Source organism: Anomalospiza imberbis, chromosome 5 (genome assembly GCF_031753505.1).
Source record: "Anomalospiza imberbis isolate Cuckoo-Finch-1a 21T00152 chromosome 5, ASM3175350v1, whole genome shotgun sequence".
NCBI classification, from domain to species: Eukaryota; Metazoa; Chordata; class Aves; order Passeriformes; family Viduidae; genus Anomalospiza; species Anomalospiza imberbis.
Genome location: NC_089685.1, coordinates 10,522,548 through 10,543,441, shown reverse-complemented (window position 1 = coordinate 10,543,441; position 20,894 = coordinate 10,522,548). Strand labels below are relative to the sequence as shown.

At 39.1% G+C, this 20,894-nt stretch overlaps 1 protein-coding gene across 3 annotated transcripts in view; it reads right to left on the bottom strand.

Moving 5' to 3' along the window:
- Positions 1 to 16,641: 16,641 nt before the first annotated feature.
- SEMA3C (semaphorin 3C) overlaps positions 16,642 to 20,894 on the bottom strand; it is a 112,666-nt gene continuing 108,413 nt past the window's right edge. For all 3 annotated transcript variants that reach the window (XM_068189581.1, XM_068189582.1, XM_068189583.1), the window contains 2 exons: positions 20,108 to 20,238; positions 16,642 to 18,222 (listed from right to left, as the gene is read on the bottom strand). In XM_068189581.1, coding sequence (XP_068045682.1) covers positions 17,809 to 18,222; positions 20,108 to 20,238 — 545 coding nt within the window. In that variant the 3' untranslated portion in view covers positions 16,642 to 17,808. The remainder of the gene's footprint in view (positions 18,223 to 20,107; positions 20,239 to 20,894) is intronic.

Sequence of the window (20,894 nt, the reverse complement as noted above, 5' to 3'; positions counted from 1 at the left end):
GCCTGCTCTTGATCTCTAATTGTAATTATGCATTCAAAGCATGTGTTAAAACCTGTTCTTCCTACCTAGCCTACTGCTTGCTGTCTGTAAAGGTAGTATAAATATGCTACTATACCCTGAAAAAGAAAGAAAATTTATGCCTTCTATGTTCTTTTAACTGTGAAAGTAGAGAATGGCTTGTTTTATTAACGGGTGTACACATCAGCATAATAAAAAAATAAATTTAATAACTAATAAATTATGCTTACATCTTCCTTTTTTTCTCGTAGCCATATGAAAACAGAAACCAGAAAGACAAATGACTTGCACATACCAAATGCAACCTGCATTTATAAATAAATGCTATTCATTTTCCATTCTCTGTTCCCTCTTTGCCTATCAGGCCCTGATGCTCAGTGGTTTAACCCTCTCCCAGCAGTACCCGAAGCAGGAAGGGATTTACAGCCCACCCGGGCAACACCAGGCTGGGGCCTTTTTACTTCTATTTTGTAGGAAGGGAAACCAAATGCTTTGCAGCGGGCGCCACCCAAAGGGCATCCAGGTTTTCACAAGTTCTCTTGCTACACCTCAGCACAGGCAGTTAAAAATTATGCTGGCTATAATGAAGTTTTGCTCCCTCTGCGAGTTAACATCACCAGATACAATTATAACATTTTTAAACAGTTCAACAAAAAGTCCATCATAAGTGACCGCTAGATGATAGATTGTTGAATGCATCTCTGAGACATTTTAATTACTGTTAATAATCTGTAGTGTTTTACTAGGACCAGGGTTTCCTTTAAGTTCTATGAATTGGTGTTTTAAAAAATACATGGTTGATATAAATAAGCCCACCCAAAATTTCCAGGATGCTACGTCTTGCCCAGCATCCTTTGTGTAGCACCAAGGATGTGTAGACAAATACGAAATAATCAGGAAATACACAGAGCTCTGTGTGTGCTCTTTCATGTGACTTAGATTTGCAATTTTAACTTTACCAGAAAATCTGGAAAAGTCACACTTTTGCCCTTACTCTGCCCTCATAATTTTTCCAACTGAAAATCCCCCATGTGAATGCTTCTGAAGTTAAATTTCTTGACTGATACTTTCATGATAGGAGCTAAACCCAGCAGCAGAAGGTAAAAGCCTCCTGGAGGTGCAGGTACTCTTGGGTACAGACAAATACTGTGTTTTTATTAGAAATGTAGAAGCATCTCCTTTTCTATGCACTCACTCCACAGGTGTGACTATCTTTATGCTGGTCATACACCAGGTCAGTTTCCTAAAATCAGAAGTTATCACTAAAATGAAAGCACCCCCTTCACAAATACACACTATGTTGTGGTGGGAGCTACATTTTATTCTGCAGTCTTGACAAGCTCAGTCTGGTTGTCTTCAGCAGGAGAAAATGAAGAACACTATTGACATTAACAGAGTCACTCTGACAGAAAACAAGGAGAAAAAGGTTACCAGAAGCCACTAATTATTTCTATTTTTCCTATGAGTAGTGGGAATGTATTAAGAAAGAACTTCTGGAAAAAACATATACTTTAATTCAATGACAGGTCAGTGCAGTTAAGAGCTTAATTCAGGAAATCTATTCCAGTAGACATCTAATCTTCCAGGCAACAGATAAAGACTTCCCTGAGCACCCAGAAGCATCACCTGCTTTGCTGAACGGATGTACATACATGTCATCTTGGTACAATCCTGAAGAAGTCTAATAGACTCACACGATTGTTCTAGCAGTAAGAATAAGTTAATGGCCAGAGGTATCAGCCAGAACGTGGAATATGTTCATTCCAAAAGCTCCTATTCTGATGTGAATCCATGTGGATTACACTAACTCAGAGGAAGAATATGCTGTGGTGGCAGTTATTAAATATTTCCCCAAGTTAGGTTGGTTTTGCCCAGGACAGTAAGTGGTGACTGATCTCTCCCTATCCTTACCTTGACCCTCGAGCCTTTCATTGTATTCCCCTCTTCCCTGCCCAGCTGGGGAGGGTAGGGATTGACTGGCTTTGGTAGGCATCTGATGTCCAGCCAGGATGGTCCACGTGCATCCGTGCAGCAAAGCCTGGGAATGCCACAGACCCAGCAGAAGTGGCAGAGACCGATGCTTTACAACTCTCTGCGTCACAGTTTGCAGTGTGAGAGTAATGTGCAAACTGTGGAGCACTCCCAAAGGCAAACAGTGAAAAATTTTGAATGAGAAATAAGAGTTCCATATTTGCATTCTATTTTTGAATACTGAGCTGAAAGAGGAAACACTGTGAAAATGTGCAACACCTGCAGCTTGTCTTTTCTGTATTTACAGGGAGGAAGTACCGAGGACTCTTCCCTGAGTTCTCCTACATCCAGGAAAGGAAAATTAGAGTTTCAAATTTCTCCTACTGTGCCCTCACAAAATTATTCGTCCTCCTTCAGAAAAAAAGAAGGAAGGACACTGGGGAATTTTAATAAGACTTTCTTTCTGCCATTGCATAATGGTGGTCCAACCGAGCATTTCTGAAGCATCTGCTTCTTTTTCCATTTTAGTGCTGGGAATCTCAACTTCCCGGCTTCACCATGCAGTTTCAGCGATGTTCACTAGATGGCAATGCAGTATCTAGGCAGCCCCAAATTCTCCAAATATTCTGGAATATCCTGTCCAGAACAGCTCACCCTGCACCGGGTTTTGGGTGGATAGACTTGGGTCTGCTGAGCCTTCAGCTGAGGACCCTTTTATTTCACATTAATCCAGAGCATAAAAAATATGCATCACATCACTGCCTCACACAGTGTGGATGGTTGCAGCATTTCCACATGAAACAGCATTTTCAAAGATAACAGATATTATGGAGCCCTTATTGTACCATCAGAGCATCAGCTCTCACTTTTCCTTCTTTTCTCCAGCCAAAAAACTCATCTGCTTTGATTTTCCCTGCTCTCTGGAGCAATAAGGACGCCTGACCAAGATCACAAGCATTTTATCTCAGTTTTGCTAGAAATGGCATGGTATGGAATTATGTAATTTTGTGTTCAAGATATCTGCTTAAATATGGATACAATATCCCTCCCAGATACTCTGTCATAAATCAAAGCTCTAACCATTAAATGATATATTGCCTTTACAGCAGGACATGTTTGGTTGCAGAGAAAGGAGGTTATGTTTCTATTTTTTGTATACAGGAAGAACAAACATAATGACAAAAAAATAAATGGCTAGATAGTTATAGGTTGAGAAAACAGATGACAACAATATCCAATTAATAAGATGCCCATGATAGCAGTCATGAATGACTGGAATAAAAAAACCCAAAAAACCGTGTCCATTGCAAACTTGACTTTTAGTCTGCCTTCAAAAATGTGTCTAGAGAATGTCCTGTAGGGTTTTCAGTGTAAGCAGTCTATCAGCCATTTCTGACCCTTGTCAAAGCAACAGTCAAAGCCCTGGTGAGAAGCAAAACCTCAGCACGCTGTACAAGTCTAGTTGAAATTATGATTCACCTGTGTCCATTATTTATGGAAATAATGTATTTTTCTATCCCTCTTGTGTATTTTTTTAAACCTAACATATATGTATTTCACAGAGTTATGGGGATAGGGTACCAGTCTCTTTTATTTAGAAAATCAAACTTATAAACACTTTTTTTTTCTTTTGGTAACAGAATTATTTAAAATGTAAAACATTTTTGAGAATAATATTGAAAGGATTGCTCAAAAATTTGCTTGCCTCAGAATAACAATTATTAATGTATTTATTTCAAGTAATTTTTTGGTATTGAAACAATTCAGGGCAAATATGTGAAATTTTGAGTCCTCCCTGAAATTCAATCACATTAGAATTAAAGATGTCATCAAAGAAGGAAAAATGAGTTTTTGTTGGGTTTAACCACCTTGATTTCCAGGACTGATTTTTTGTGGGTGCATGGAAGGGTCATACTTATATCTGTTTGTGATTTTTACATAAAATTGCCAACAAAAAGAGAAATGTTGGAGTCTCTGCTTGAGAAATCATGGGCTATGATGTCTCATACCAGTGAGATGACATCCTAATACCCAGGTGAAACTACTTGTAACACTGAAAAGACCCTTTAAATTATGGTATATCAGTTTATTTTTCAAAATTGAATAGCTTGAATTTTATGGACAGAGAGTCAGAGGTAGAGTCTAAATAATTTTGCAGAGAAATAAGGACCAAGATGTTACATCAGAAGTTCTCTGTGCTCCTAAACAGACAAGGTGCCCAATGCTGGACTTATTCTGATTTCCTTCTCTGTTTGTATTTGCAACATGCATATGTGGATGTCCTAAAGTTATGGTTTCTGTTGGCTGGCCTACAGAGCAGCATATTAAATGTGTGACCACTTGTCACTCTATGTCATGGAGGTTTCTGGTGACAATTTTAGGATGAGAATTTAATACTAAATTTTAGTCTAATCTAGTATAAAATGTCTCTTATGGCTTTTTCATATATATAACTACCATATTGGTACTTTAATAAATTTTAAACAACAAACCTGTACCTTTGACTACTTTGAAATTAGTTTTTAGCACACTTGTCTTTCACTGAAGAAAAATGAATTTTAACCATCTTTACTCATACAAGCTGAACTTGGCACAGAGATAATCCTGTGGTGACCTGGTACCAACCATAGTGAAGGATTTTGTGTTGTTGTGCTTTACATGATTTAGAAACTTGTATCCATTATCCAAATTAGATCCACAATGAGCTTTGCAGCAAGTCTTCTCTGATGGAAGCTCAGCACATGGTAGCTTATCTCCCTGATGAAGACTAAGCTCCATGCTGGGTGCCTGGAGGGCAGGGAGAGCATTCCCAGGTCGGAGGAGGTGGTGGAAGCATTTTAAAATGACAGATTTACAATATGCATTAAACTTTCTCCATTATTGGCTTTGCCAAAGGAGGTTTCATGGGCAGCTGCCGTAGTGTGAATTCATCTCCAGTTGCTGGCTCCCAAGGGAGCACACACAGCTGCTGATGTACAAAACACTCTTTTGCTGCTTCTGTCCTGTCACTCTGCTTCCTCCAGCCCTCAACAGTGGCTGCCTTGGGGTCCTCCAGCCAGGCATTGACAACCAGCAAAAAAAGAAATACTGTGAAGCAGAAGTCACTGCACACATGACATCATTACTGCATACCCACATAAACAAGAAGTAAAATTGCTTCACCTTGTACGAGGCTGGAGCTCTCCATTACACCATCTGCAAACACACCCATGCCATCCTGCACTACATCAATCACACTCTCCTCACCCATTTCTTTGAATTGATAACCACCCATTGCTTTGATAATGACTCCAGATCCAAGTAATGCCTCCCAGTAAAAGATTTCGCTCTTTTATGCATTTTTCTACTGAAAATCAGTGGTTGTAGTCAAAAGTTAATAAATGTACCAGCTTTAAGCATCTGGAGAAATCATAGTCCAAAATAAATTGTATGCTTTATGTATTGTTTAGCTCTGGTGTGGTCACTTGATTCCTGAGGAATGAACACATTCTGTGTATGTAGAACAAACTCGTCACCCTAAGAATGCAATCTAGCAAACACCAGCTGTCTAAGGTTTTAGCCAACAGAACAGGAGAACAAATAATGATTTTAAAAAACCTAGAAAGCTGTATTTACAGCTGCATTAACACTTAATAACATGAATTTCTTTCAGATTCAAGAACAAAACTGACCTTTAAGAGTAGCAAACTTGGAATATAAATGCAAAATATGGCCTGATTCTGAAAGCTGTGATGGAAAGCAGGTTTTATTCTTACAGTGCTTGACAAGCCTTGGACATGGAACCACAAAGCTCTTTGCTTGCAGAGCATTTCCAGGCACACAATAAATCTGGCTGATTTGTGCAGTTCGATATGACAGCATGGCTCGTGCAATTCTTTTGAGCAATGAAAATATGTCCTATACTGCAAGTTTGTGTCACAGATAAAGGAGATCCCTCTTGCATTGTTTTTCTTTTTCACAAGGATGCTAAGGGTATTGAAATGCTCCAGGCTCATGCACATATGGTCACTTATTGATTGACTTTGTAGATCCAGTTACAGCAAATGACATTATATGCTTTCCTCCCTAATTACTTAATGAAATCCCCTTGGGCTGCAACAATTTCCATATCAAAGTGGGTGGTTCATGCATAAATATAATGACTGGAGCTAAAGCAATTCTTTTAAAAGCAGTGGCATAAGGCCAAAGGCCATTTCCTACAATTAAATTAGGTAAATTAAAATCAAGTTTGATCAGGTGCTGTGGTCACAGAGGTGTGCTGGGTAGTCTGAGTTACTTTTCAGAAAGAACATTGTTTGTGTATCTCTTCTGTTGCAGTGGTCTGGAAGCTGGATAAGGTGGAGGAAGCAGTTTCTGGGATCAGATCCCCGGCAACAGAGAGTTCAGCGATCATTCATGTGAATCTGCTGAGCAAGATAGTTATTGCTGAGCCTTTCAGCTGTCCTGCCCAGTGACTCCTGCCTTGCTGACCCAGAAGGAGGCCATCACTTGTGTTACCTGACCAGGGCCAAGAGCAGAGGCCTGGCTAGGGACTGTCACAGTGCAACATGAAAGAAATAGCTCCCCTTACAATATTTGCAGTGTTTAGGGCTGCCCAGCACTAGAGAGAAAGTTTTGGGTTTTATCTTGGAATTAATCTTTTGCCTTGATCGTGGGACCTATATTCAGGAGAACTGTCTCTTCAATATATTGCATCTCTCTCTGGGTCCCTAAATCAAAACTCCCACTTGACCTACTTTCTGGCCACAATCAGATGAGTGTCATCTGCCCACAGGTGAGCACAGCAGTCACCTAAGCTCTTAGAATTTTTGAGGCCTTCCACAGCAAGTATTATTCTGATTAAAAAGTATGAATCTCCAGCTCTTCTCAGATTATGTACAAGCCCAGAAAAACACCTCCAGAGGAAGAATCCTCTCTTCTTCCCATTTCAATCAGAGGTTGATTGAAAATGCCTAACTCAAATGTCAATTGCTCCCCAACCAGAAGAGATTTTATTTGCTTCTCTCAACCAGTTTGAGATTAGCTCTCTTGTTGCATCTTGAGCAGGGGTATCTAAGCATCTCGTGCCACTGCTGTTTGGCTTTGCATGGAAAAAAAAAAGAAAGGAGAAAATAAATCTCACAAGCCTCAGTAGCCCATTGTTCAGGACTGTCACCTGACAGACAAACCAACACTGATCTCTTTGAGCATTTAAACCTCCCTCTTGTTCTGATTGCACTGAAATCCAGCCCAGAGCTTCCTTCTAGTTTGTACTGCACAGAGCAGCCCAATGCTGTGGCCTGAGACTTGCTCAACACCTTTTGCTCGTGAACGAAGGCTGACAGCAGTAAATCCTGAATGAATGAATTAATAAGATCTGAATTCATGTGACACGCCCTTCTGCAATAACTTGAAACTGACTCCTGCAGAAAGTGTGTCAATGTTTATTTGAATGCCCTTCGACCTCATTGAGGTATTGTTTTCCTCAGTGTGTTGGGCAATAAACAGCTGTATCAATATTACCTTAACAGAAAAGTGTTTTCTCTGTGTCAGTTCTCTCCCTTTTCTGTGTGTTTTCTCCAGTATGTGGGTTGGAAAAAAAAAAAATTCTCTTTGCAAATTCAGATTTAAAACTGAAGGTGAAAGGGAACCTGCTGCTATTTTACAAACATGGATCTACCTCCATGGCAGTAGCTGAGCTATGGTCAGCTTGCTCATGTGCCTGAAAATCACTGTGCAGGGGTAGGATGCTCCTGCAGGTCTTACAGCACTCAGCTAGCACTCACCAGCAAAGGTCCAAATCACCTTCCCAAGGCTAGTTATCAAATATCAGCAATTGTTTGCTTACAAGCAGAATATGAGGACTGTATAGATATACATTGTGTTTATTTCCTAAAACTCCTTTTACATCAGCGTGAACCCATTTTTATCTTTGTGGAAAGGCCAGTGTGCAATGTGGGGTCAGTGGTGATAAGAGAAGCTGAAAATATTGGAGGTTAAATGTCCTTTGAGAGTTGCATTTTCATTTCAGCTGTTGCTATGTGTGTGTAGCTGTCCACAGACCAGAGTGTGAGATCTGGAATGACATACTCCTTTTGAATTGCAACCAATTTTCTGACCAGCCAAATGAAAATATAAATTCAGGCTATGCTCAACTGTGTCTGCAGCTCTGCCATATTAATTAAATTACATCTGGACCCAAGTGAGTTACAGGCAAACAAGCAAAGAAAAACACAGAACCACCCTGCAAAGACAGAGAGATCAAGGGTCAAGATTTGTGGCAGCAAGAAAAATTAAATTGCACAACTGGTAGAATTGCCTTTACTAAGGAAGACAAACTTTCAGAGGTACATAGCCCTATTACATGGCCAAGTAGCTGTTACCCACGTCAATGGAAGGGATTTTTAAATTTACATTTCGAAAAATTTCTTCCTTAAAACCAAAACACAATTTAGTTAGCGGTGCACTGTTAATAGTTTCTGGTCCAGGACTGAACTGTAGAACTGCCTCATTTTACAATTTTTAAGTGAGGAGGCACATTGTAAACCCAAGTTTTAAGCAGTCTCTGATCAGCAGTAAGAAGAATGTGAGCCACATGCTCGTTAATGTAATGCAGCATGTTCTAGCACCATCTAGCCAACTTTAAAGGCAACTTCAAGGCAGTAAACAGGTCCCAACTGCCACAATTCATCAGACTGGCAGTAATGGTGGTGTTAGAGTTGATGGACTAAACAGCACAGTCACAGGACAGCCAGGGTTACAAATTCATCCATGTGTCTCTGTTTGGTTTAGGACTGTATTCACTCCCGAAAAAAATGTGGTTCTTCCTACAAGGGAGAGCATTCAGTGAAGAAACCTTTTAGCAACCTTACTTAGGATCCAGAGGAGAGGAAATAATCCAGGACTTTGGGGTGTGGTGATGATGGAGAGGAATAAAATTATTGCAGTTATGACAGAGATTTCTCAAATAAAATCGGCATCAGAGTGCATTTTAATTTTCACATAATGCCAGAATGTGTAGGAGATAATTTAATTTTAATTTGGGGGTTTGATTTTTTCTTAATGTTACTGAGACCATTTTTCTCCTTTTTTTCCCTCCATATAGTCTGAATATTTTCTCTTTACTGTGTGTTTGCAATAATCTAAATTTGTATATGGTAACTATGACCATAGTAACCTAAAATAAATAACACAGAAAATAAATGTTCTTCTCAGTGATTTGTAATGAATTTATGAAGAGAGTTTATAGATCACCCTTGACCAGGTGGTGAGAAAGATTTCCAATTCAGAAGACCCTGGACACAGGAAAAGGAGGCTGAGCATGGTTCTTAGAAAGCTAAATCCCACAGGCCTTATTCAGCCTTCACTCATCCAAGCTGAGTAACGTCAGTAGGAGTTTTCACTAGGAGCCTGGCTTAAGGAACTGAGAAAGGGACTGCATTGGACTGGGCTGCAGTTTAATAAGTCTTCAAGGAAATGCTTGCTGGATCTTTCCTAGGATCTGTGGATAGGAATTGCTAGATTATGAATGCATTAGCCAAGGAGTTTATGACATTGCTTAAGACTCAGGGTATTTTAGCATGAACTGCCTTGACTTAAATCCTGGTTCTTTCATGAATTATATATTTTTGCTTTTTTTCCCATACCTAAATTTCAAGTTGAAAGTATATTGCACCTTGTTTAGTGAAATACAAGTGAGCAACATGCTGTAAACATTTAAGAAACTATTCTCCCATCTTACATCTGAAAAAGGTCACTGCCAAGAATTATTTGCAAGTCAGAGTTCCTGGTTGCTGCACGTGCCCTTCTTTGGGATGCTGGTACGACCCAACTCTGTGCAATTTAGTGCTCTATCTTCATAGGGGGACTCAAAAAAATGGCCTAGGCCCAATGGTTGCTTTGCAAAATTCTGGTGATGAAAAGCAGCTGTGAATTGACTTAATCAACCAGTTAAATGGTGTTTATGACTGTCTCAGTTTTCTGGGACAGTGCAGAGTAGCTGGAGTAAATCGAAGGAGAGGCCCAGAGTTGCCAGTCTGAGGCAAAAGAAGGGGGACTGCAGCATTTCCTTCTCTTCCCACACTGACAAGTAAGGCAAAATCTGGTGTAAATAGAGCCGGGGGGATGCAGCATCTGGCATGGCATGGCACTGTCTGCCACACTCAGCTCTGCCTTCACAGCCAGGAACAGCTCAGTCAACAGCAGTTACTTCAGAGGTTTCCCTCAGAGGGAGATTTATTCTTGGCACCCCAACCTGAGTGCTCTCAAAGCAGGAAAGCTTGTACCATTTCCAAGATTTCTGTTGGCTGAATTTACAGTTGGCTGGAGGATACAGGGGAAGTTTCTGTTCAGCTTATATGGTTTTCGCCATCGTGTCGTTAGCTCCTTTCAAAATAACAGCTTGCCTTCTTGACAGGAATGAATAAACTGGCAAGGCAATTCTTTCTTTGTTAATGTCTAGCTGGTCTCCAGCAACACTAGAAAATGAACTGTCTCTAACTCCATGTGGGGGTCCTTGGTCTGTGTGTACTGCATCCCAACGGCCCCTCTGCAGGGAGGGGGATGACTAGCATTCTCCAGAGGGCCAGGTGGTTACCAAATGGCACCAAACACTATTCCTTTACTTCTGAAGCCCTGGATAGCTCAGCAGACATGGTATTCTCTGCTTTAACCATTTCCTCATAGCTCAGACATCTCTAGCTGGAAGGCACAGCACAGGACAGATCCATGCCTAGGAAAAAACCATATGCAGGTAAATATCATTAATCTTCCTAATCCTTAAAAAGCTTGCGAAAGGAAGAAAACTTGTAAGCTCCTTATTGTCCCATATATGTGAAGGAGGGACCTGGATTTGTTGCTGTAATAATAAAAGTGATCTTTCTCTTCTGTGGCAAAAACTTTTACCCCTCCAAAGAACACAGTCTCAGGAACAATTTTTGTGCTTACTAGTTTGGATAGCTTGGACTAATTATTTTCATTATTAACCTGAGTTACAAAATAATTTGTCCTACAGGTAATTTAACTGAAGGTGCTTAAGGCTGGCAATCTGACAAATAAATCTGTATAATATAATCTATTGATATTTTAAATCTATATCCTTAGCTATATCTCAAGTTCCCCAGAACAAAGTCCTTTAGCTAGGATACTTTCAGTGTCAGGTATGGAATAAAGAACACTCTGCAATATTAATGTAGTGCTGAAAATAATAAAATATTATTTGAATGTTTCTTGAGTGTGAACATATACATGTAGCTAGTAGTTTAGTTTCAATCTTTCTTCTTAAGCTCAAAGGCTACAAACACCTTGAGAGCTTTCATACTTTTTATATTTTGTTTGCTGACACTACAAAGCAAAAAAAAACTTGATGAAACAAATAAAGTGCAGCATCTTTTGAAGATTATAAAAGGTAATATATTTTGGAGTATTGGTGTAAAAAATGGTTATAATAAAAAGAGTTAAATTAAAGTGGGACTATTAGCATGGGTTTAGCTGAGGAAAGAAAAAGAAATAAAGCAGAGTCCATAGAGAGAAGGAGGAATAGAACCCTAGAGGAAGAAGAGCTTTTGAAGGAGGAAATGGCTTAATTTTTAACCAAAATTAAGGGGGACATAAAAGCTCTTCAATGGTCTCAACCAGAATCTCATTGTGAGCAGTGAAAGGACCTTAGTCTTGGTGAGCTTTAACCTATGGGAAAATTGGGCTTTCAAGGCTAAAATGAAAATAATGTTTGTCCATCATATAGCAACATGCAGCAGTGAGGAAATGTTCACAGAGTTCATGTAAGGACCATGGTATGTTCCATTGCTCTGTTTATTTCTGGGGTCCCCTCCGTCTCTCTGTGCCATTTTCAGCAAAGCCTTACAAATATCACAAGTTTTTTCCAAATATTAAATCAAATAATGAAGTTGCCAGCTTGAAAAAAAGTAAAAACTGCATGACTCTTAGGGGCCTTGAAATGCAGACAGGGAGAGCAGATACTGGAAAAAGGACTACTGCAAAGAGCCAAGGAATAGCAACTATCCAAGGGGTTGTGAACCCAAGGTTTAGCAAATGAATTTTTCTTACTCCTTCCCCACACTGCATGTTGCTGTACAAGCTAGAAAACAATCCTTTTTATCAGCTCTCATTTACCACAGACAACAATAATGACCATTTTTTAATTTTTTTTTTCTAAAATCCTTTGGAAAAAAAAATATATGGCTCTATAAAATGTTGAATATGTTGAAATCCCTTTGCCTAAACTGTCTTGATTGTGGAGCTCAGCAAACATTCAGGTTCATTTATAGGGGCAGCATATGAGCCTGTTCGTTTATCAGGCATTCAAATCAGGAATAATGAAGCTGATAAAGTGCTAAGAATACACAAATGCTGTTTGCTTTGTAAAGCTGAGTATGGAATTCAATAATGAACCCTGGGATATAGGACAGTCTATCACTGTAGAGTAATTATTTGTTGACTGCTGAGCCAGCTGTGTTGAATTTGCTTCTTGGTGTGCTCAGAATGCCAAAGCATCTTTAAATCTCAGTCTTTAGTTTAGATTAGACATGTTAAATGACAGCACATTTTTTATTACTTACACTGTGCTAGTCTCCTGATGATAAAAGGAAATTCTTGTTGAGATGGTACAGAACAAGGTAAGTTGGAAAGGAGAGTGAATAGAAGAGCTTTTGCTGACTAATTACTTGTCTTTAAAATGCTCTCAGAGATGGTAATGGCAATACCTACAAGCTGTTGGTGTTTTGGGACTGTGAGGACTGATTCTGCCCATGTGGAAACAGAAGAAGACACACATTTATGTTAAAGAAAGGTAAGTACTACATGGAAAGCAAAGCTCCTCTGTATGCAGGTAGGTATGTGTATGCATGTATATCTTGGACTTACTGGTATCTGTGTGAGGTTGTACTTGGACTCAGAGCACATGAACTCACTTGAGGTGCATGAGAAGGGCTCAGCAAGCCACTTGCTGAGGATAAAGAACCACTGCTTTCCTGAGACCTAGTCCATTGCATCAGGCAAAAGCCACAATGCCACAACCTAGTTTTTATGGGCTGCACAACAGAATTACATCTGCTGACTTCATTCTGGAGGCAACAATTAATTCCAGAGGCAACAATATTCTGGTAGCACTGGGAGCCACAACAGTGTTGGCAGCCCCTCCCGCGCAGGCAACATTTTTCACTAGTCACCTCTGGGCTTCTGTGTCTGCCTGGAGGAGGCTGTGCTTGACACTGCTCAGCCCCATGAGGAAGAGCCTGAGTTCTGCATCCTGCACTTACTCAAAGGGAAACCTTAGAATAGTCTTGCCACCAGAAGGGAGACCTTAGAAAAAGCAGTAGCTTGCAATGGAGGAAGAAAAGTGATCTAACAGACATTTGAAAGTCAAGGGAGAAGCGTCAGACCCCTAGGGTTCTCACATCTGATGTCCAGAGAACTCCCCATGTCTTGTTTTGCCACGGGTTGGAGCCAACGGATCAAAACCTCAAGTGCTGAACCCTGCAGGAGAGGGCAAAAAAGAGTGGGGGAAGAAGATCAGCAAAAGACAAATGAGCAGGATGGACAGAGGATCAGACCGGGGAAAGCCTTCTCAGAGTGTAAAACTCTGTAAATGTCCATCTGTTTTGGAGCCTTATCCAAACATTTCCTACAGCATGTGGGAATGTTTGAAAACTCAGCTTCTGACACAGATTGGTCTGAGTGCTGAGCAGGTAACTATCCAACATCAGCACATCCAGGAACCCGCCAGTACTGAAATCCTGGAGTGAGGTCATCTTATCCATTCACACCTCATAAAGCCTTGCAGCAACCTATCTGTCTGGGAAATCAAAATCCAGGTTTAACCATCCAGAACCTTGTTGTGAAGGTCAGTATTTGTGACATTTAATTTTCAATTATTATCCCGAAGAACTGACAAGGACTTAGGCTTTCTTGTTAAAATCCATCTGGAAAAACAGCCAGTAAGAAAAGCAGCAATAACACTGCTCAGATGATAACTGCAGGAAAAAGGAGCATACTGTAGGTGTCAGGCAGGTTATTTCACTCCAAGTACAAGCCAGGAAAGTGGGAGAGAGCTGTGACTCCCTCTGGTGCAGCCCCGGTAGCCTGTCCTCCCTGCAGAGATGCCTGGAGAATGCCAGGAGTCTCAAGAATCAGGATTTCACAGAATGTACTTTTTCCCCCCACCCTCAGTGTAATAAAAGAAAAAAGCATTTACACTTCACTCCCCTCTTTTAGTCAGACATTTCTGATTTACTTTATACTCCTAGGAGAAAATAATTTTTTCTATTCCCTTTTTAAACAATGAATAAAAGAAAAGTAGCCTTCTTTTATGTGAGATGCTTATATGGGATAATCTCTGAAAGAATTCATCTCTGACTCCTCATGAGTTCCTTGTTATCTCTGTGTCTGGGGCTTCAGTCCAGAGCAGGGCTCAGAACTGACCAGCTACAGTATCTGATGCTCCAAATATTTTCTTGAACTTATTTGGAAAACCTAGGGAATTGCTTTTCAGGTTCTGTTCTTAATTAAAAAAAAAAAAAAAAAAAAAAAAGTTCCTTTTTTTAATGCACATACATGAAGGGGAACAAAAAAAATTTTAATTGTTGCAACACACTTTATTTTGTGGGGCATTTTAGATATTCAATTAAATAGTACTATGTTAAACTACATTTTGTTCTTTCTTACACACTATATGATGCATATTCACTGTCATGACAGTTTCATCATGCTAGGAACTTATACACATACCTACAATTTTAAAACCAAGATTCTCTTAATAAAACACGCATATCTACAGTAACAACAATTGCAAAGAACACATTGTTAGGTCAAGATTTCAGCAAACTTTACAAACTACACAAAATAAAAAGGCAAAAAAAAATACCAGTACACAGTGAAGTTCTTGGCAGAGAACATATCTTTACATTTGGTGAAGTTATGCCTAGAAGTCATTTTGCTTTTGCATTTTTTTAAGGAATAAAATTATATACATTATTTAGAAATCCTCAAAATAGGAAGTATTAAATAGCACAAATAATATTACAGTCTTAAGTTTTGTTGTTACCTACAGTAGAGGGGCTACTTTAAACAAAAATTGCAGTTTGTCTATTCTGTACATTTAAGGCCAAACACTCAGCTGGTATCAACCCCAGTAGCTGTAAGGACAGCAAGGAAGTTAAATTAGTTTATAGCAGCTGAGCATCTGGTTCCCGATTTCTCTATACATGCGGGAAGGCTCCTAAAGCATGGAAGCTTGGACCAGTTATGCACTGACAGAAGCTTATTATATTTATATACTGGAGTTCTCATGCAGCAGGAAAAATGTTAGTTTAAGTATAATCCCTTAAACAGTCATACCATAATAATGGTATATGAAGCAGCTTTAAAAATATTATTTTATAATCATATGAAACTCTGAGCTATGCTGATTGTTTTAATGGAATCCCTTATTGCCAATATTCTATTAGAAAACAGTGTAACTGTAATTTCTGAGGCCTAATGGGGGCCTATTAAAATATCACTGTACCTAACCACTTAAAGGGCAATTTGTACCCTGAAATACCTATTAATCACTGTATTCCATCTGGAAGCAATTATGATCCTCACAATAGACATTAGTATCACACTAACTCTGCAGTGAATCTGCTGGGGAGATAGGAAGAGCATGGCAGCATAAAGAGAATATGCACTAGTGTCATTCCAGGAGGTTCTATTTCATGGCACTTGATTTTTAGATTGCCAATTACACACTTCAGAAGTCAGTCATATTTGGGGGAAAAAGAAAAAGAAATAAAAAAGAAAAAAAGGGAAAAAAAAAGAAAAAAATGAAAAAAAAAGCCAGATTCCTCCAGCACCTTCTTTGCAGCTCTTGGGGTGAAATTCAATTTCATGGAGGTCAGGGAAAGTTTCCTGATGATTTCCATAAGAAGGATCTTAGTTATTAATGGCTAAATGTTGCAGAAATACACATTGAATAAGGGGAGCACTTAACTGGATGGCAATATATGAGCAGGCTGGCACTGCCATGCTAGCAGTAAGCACACAAATTAAATTCAAAGAGATCCCACCAGCATCAAAGGGATTTAGAGACTTTAAATGGCGTGATCAGGGCTCATTTCCCAGCTATCCTTCATGAGGTGGTGATAAAGTGACAATCTGGCTAATGGCAGATAAATACCAGTGTTACCTCCATTGCATTAAACTGAATTCACACAGGCACAAACCCAGAAGTGTTTCCCCATGCCCTGTGGAGTTACTCCCAGAGTATTCGAATAAAAGCAAAATTTTAACTTAACATAGCTCAGTTTTGAGCTGAACATCAGTTTATATTTTTGTATAATGCCATAAATAATTGTGATTTTTCTAGGGTACTCATACATTTTTAATCCCTGGTTGAACAGACTCAGTGGCTTCCAGAACACTCTTACATAGTAAAAGCATTGATTATCTGTCCCTCTTTATGGCATTTGGGTTGCTCAAAAATAAAAAGTGATTGCATTTCCTAGGATGGCTTGGTGCACACTCACCCAATTTTCAACAAAACTTGCTTCATTAGACCTGACAGCTGCTTCTTAAACAAAAGATTTCTGTTTGAACATGCCTCTCAAGTTATAATTTTTGGTTTTTGACCCAAACCCATTTTTCAGTTTTATTTTTCCCTCATTCCTTGTTTTTCCCCTTCTTTTCTTTTCCTCATCTGCTTTTTAGCAGAGAACTGAAAATAGGAGCCAGTTGGGAAAATAACATGGAAAAGAATAAGGGTACAAAGACTGGAAAATGGGAATAGTTTAATTAGAAAATTCTAGTTAAAATATTTGCAGCTTTGAGAAAACAGTTGAAAAAATAATGTTTTAAAATTTTCAAAGACACTTATGACTTGTTTCCACATTGCAGACCAACTCCAACTTAATCATAGAACAGAATAAAGATAATCTATATTTTTCATTTCTGAACAAGAACTATACAGTATATCTACATTCTGTCCTTTGAAAAGAAATTGGAGTGTAATCCTTTGAAAAATAGCTAAAATACCTAAGTCACTTAGGTGTTTTTCATATTTTTATGTATAATGAACATTCTCATGTCACCTTTGTGTCACTTATAAAGCTATGTAGTGTTATAGGACTCCCTACTTTAATAAAAATCAATATGAGCAGAGATATTTTAAGTTACATTCCAGAACTCATTAATTTATTACAACTCATACTATGCACAATAATCAGTGCTTACTCTGATAAAGTATAAATTCTTTGTTTTTCTTCTCTTTGTTCCTTCATTTGACCTCTGAGCAAATGAAACATTTCTACTACACTTTACTTGCTTCCTATCCGCATGCATTCACATGATTTGATCGATGAGTGAAAGCTGTAAACCCAATATTGAGCAGTAAACAAGAAGAAACTCATGTTCTTAAACACAGTGCAAGGAAATCTTAGTACCATCCTACTATAAATATGCATCTTAACCCAGATTCTTTCACCACCAGTCTTGTTGGTACTGTGCCAGAGTTGCAAGACAATGCACTGATTTTGTAAAAAATTCTATTCAGCTGTAATTAATACTGAGATGTTAAAGGTGAATCTGGATTAAGATGAATACCCAGTGCTGCTTCTAGGACAGAGCCCAGCCTACACAGAGCCCAGCCTAGAGTCACTAAGCATCTAGGAAAGGAAATGCTCTGAGCTATTTTCTTAGGTTACACTGCATTTAATTGGGACTCAGATCTTTTATGAGGCTTACTGGATTTTAATTTATTTTTTATCAAATTTGCAAAAATTTGTTCACAATAGACAAATATAAGCCCCCTACACTGAGGACAAAAATATCTATTACTATAAAATAGAATTAAGATCCAGGTAATTGATTTCTTCTATTTCTACTTTTTCTGCTATTGATAAGGGCCTTTAGTTTGCTGTAGTCCCCTCTCATCTTCTGGGATTCTTCTCTCTGCTGACCTGCCTGCCTGCTGTCTTTGCAGTACTGGTTAATCATCTGCATCTCGGAGTGGCTGAAAGCCCCCACAAAGTCCTTGGGGTGAAACTGCAGTGCTCGCACCGAGCTGGCCCAGGTCCAAGGGGACCACTTGTCAGTCATGACGGCCACCATCTCCGAATCCAGCACCTTGAAATTGATCTTTGCCAAGGTCTGCTTGAAGCTGTTCTCCGTTGCGATGCAGTGGTAAAGCCCCCGGTCGCTGTCCTGCACAGAGCGAATCAGGAGCCCGTGCTCAGTAGCTATGATCCTCTCATTCAGCTTGACCTAGAGAGCAAAAAGGCAAAAGAAACCTTTTAGGGAAGGTTATGGAACAACAGAGTATTGGACCTTCTGGTAAGCTTCACTTCAAACATGACTTTCTTAAAGTTATTACATTTTTATATAATTATCTTCAAGACACCACCAATAGTGCTACCTTTAGAAGAGAGCTTACCTCACGGAATGCAAATCTTGCTAAAGAAAATTACTGAAATAATTTTATTTTTTTATGTTAGAATAAATTTGATCAGGATGTAGACAAAGATGAAACTCTGGAAACCACGGGAAATAGAAGTTTTCTTAATGTTCAAATAGTAGAGTTGAAGAAATGAACTTTTATTTGCCCTGTTGCACTCCTGAGAATGTCTCTTTCAGAATCAAGAGACTGCTGCTAAGACTCAGTGGAAGAAAGGTGCAGGACCAGGGAGGCTAATTTGGCTTTGAACTCAAGGTGGCTTCTCATTAAATATTTTGACTTTGAGCAGGTTTCTGCTGAACAACTCTATCTGCTCTGCAGAGTCTGCAGCCTATAAAAATTATCACCACAGTGGTCTCAAGTGGGACTTGGCTCAATGTTAACCAGGAGCACAGGTACTCTCCTATTTCCTTTCTGGCTTCAGATTCTGCACTGTTCCAGGAGATGGTCACATCATCTGAAAGAAGCAAGTTACCAGAGCTTGTTATCATCCAATTATAAATGAATGTGCAGATGTCCCTTTGCATATCAGTATGAAGTAAAAATTGCTGGTTCAATCTACTGTGAAAGGAAACCACTGCTGGTATTTTTCTGAATGGTTTTTCTATTTTGCTACTGTACTTTGCATTATACTTGGTTCTCTTGGGAACTAATTTACTTATTATGGTATTCTGATATTGTAAGCTTTTGTAGACATTGTGGAAGATTTCCAGACATCTGAGAGCTTGAAAACTAATTAACACTTTGATTGCTTTATTCAGCCCGTTGTACCATGAAACTGCATCAATTCTAATATAATTCTAATAATTCTGAACATAAGAACAAAAGAAGGGAAATGTTCTGCTGAAGCAATGGGTTAAAGAATTGCACATTGAATCCCTATTCAAAGGACATGGCTTTGAATAGTTAGAAAACTCTGTGAGACATTTGTAATTCCCCTCTGTTTTTGTAAAATGGCCTGATAGGAGAATAATACTTTACAGTATTTATAACCTATCATCAGACACCACATTACTTAAAAGTTCCTTTTGAAAGATGTTTCTTTTTATTCATATAGTAAGTGCCTTGGATTTGAAATGGATTTTTCCCCTTTTATATTACTTAAGGAAGGCACATTCCCCATAAACAATCATACTGTATATTACAGTGCTGAAACTTGAGAGCCTTAGAGAGTGCAGTAATGGAAAATGTGATTGCACCATGGTGAGGAAATGCTTTTGTCAATACGTGTTCTTAGCCTGAACTAGTTTCTTGCTAAAGAAACTTTTCACATTTCTCCCACTTTTGCCTTTTATCTCTTCAATAACACAGAGGAGCTACCGCATGCTGACTTCTTCCTGAACTTTATACAAGTTCTTCCTTTTGTGCCCATTTCCTTAGATCAATAAGACATTCTGAGTGCTGCAAACCTTCAGTTTGCAATCAGTAAGGTGCGAAGTAAAGATTCTTTAATTTTCTGGTAGCTGTTCTGATCTGACAGCAGTCAGTGGGGCTGAGGATGAAGTCTCAGCTGTACTGAGTCTGCTCTTATTCATATGAGTAAATGATAGCCACTGTCCTGCATCCACACAAATTCCCCAGCTTCACTGTAGCCAGAATGCCTGATAAATACACAAACTGTTCCCTCCCTTTGTCTGGGGAGGGAGTGTTATGCTGACTGAGGATCCTTCCAGAGCTCCTGTTCACATCACTCACCTCTTTCCTCCTGTCATTGTCTTTCTGTAGCAGCCATTTAATGGAAGCCTGAGGAGACTTAGGTGTGCATTCCAGAAAGGTGGTGTTGTTTTTTACTCCATACTGCACTATTTCTGCAGCGTTTCTGTATGCTAGAAAGAAAGAAAGAAAGAAAGAAAGAAAGAAAGAAAAAGGAAACAGGTCAGGATACTGTGAATAGTGATTTGAATAAGAAAACATGTAACTCTTTGCAATATACATTAAATTAATTATGTCTGATTCTGATATTGGCCAAAAATAAGTAATTTTTGGGAAATTTAAAAAAAATTAAATGAAATGTGAAGATGCACATTTAGTTTCAAATACCAATGTTTTCAGAGTGACATGGTCTGTTCTGAGAAATCAGGACACCTATAGGCTGATAAACTTTGATGATGGGATAACTGAACTCAGGGATATTTTTCTGTGAAATTATCTCATTCTCTACTATTCCAAAAGAGAATGAAGCATTTAATGCATTTCTTCACACTTCTCCATTTATGAGGTGGAGGAATATGGCTGTATGACCAAAATAAAGCATCACGCCCTAAAGAAGGCTCCAGCTACTCCAGCTGAGTGCATCATCCTAAGGAGGAGAGAGAGGGCAGGCTGGGCTCCAGCTCCTCTGCTTCTCTTCCAACACAAGGAAGGGACTTGGCTCTCAACCTGAAATGTGATGAATATGTAGACAGGCCAGCAACAGACAGAAAGACAGATTTATAACACTCCAGCAACACCTGGGCAAGTGCTGTGCATATGTCATCACTCA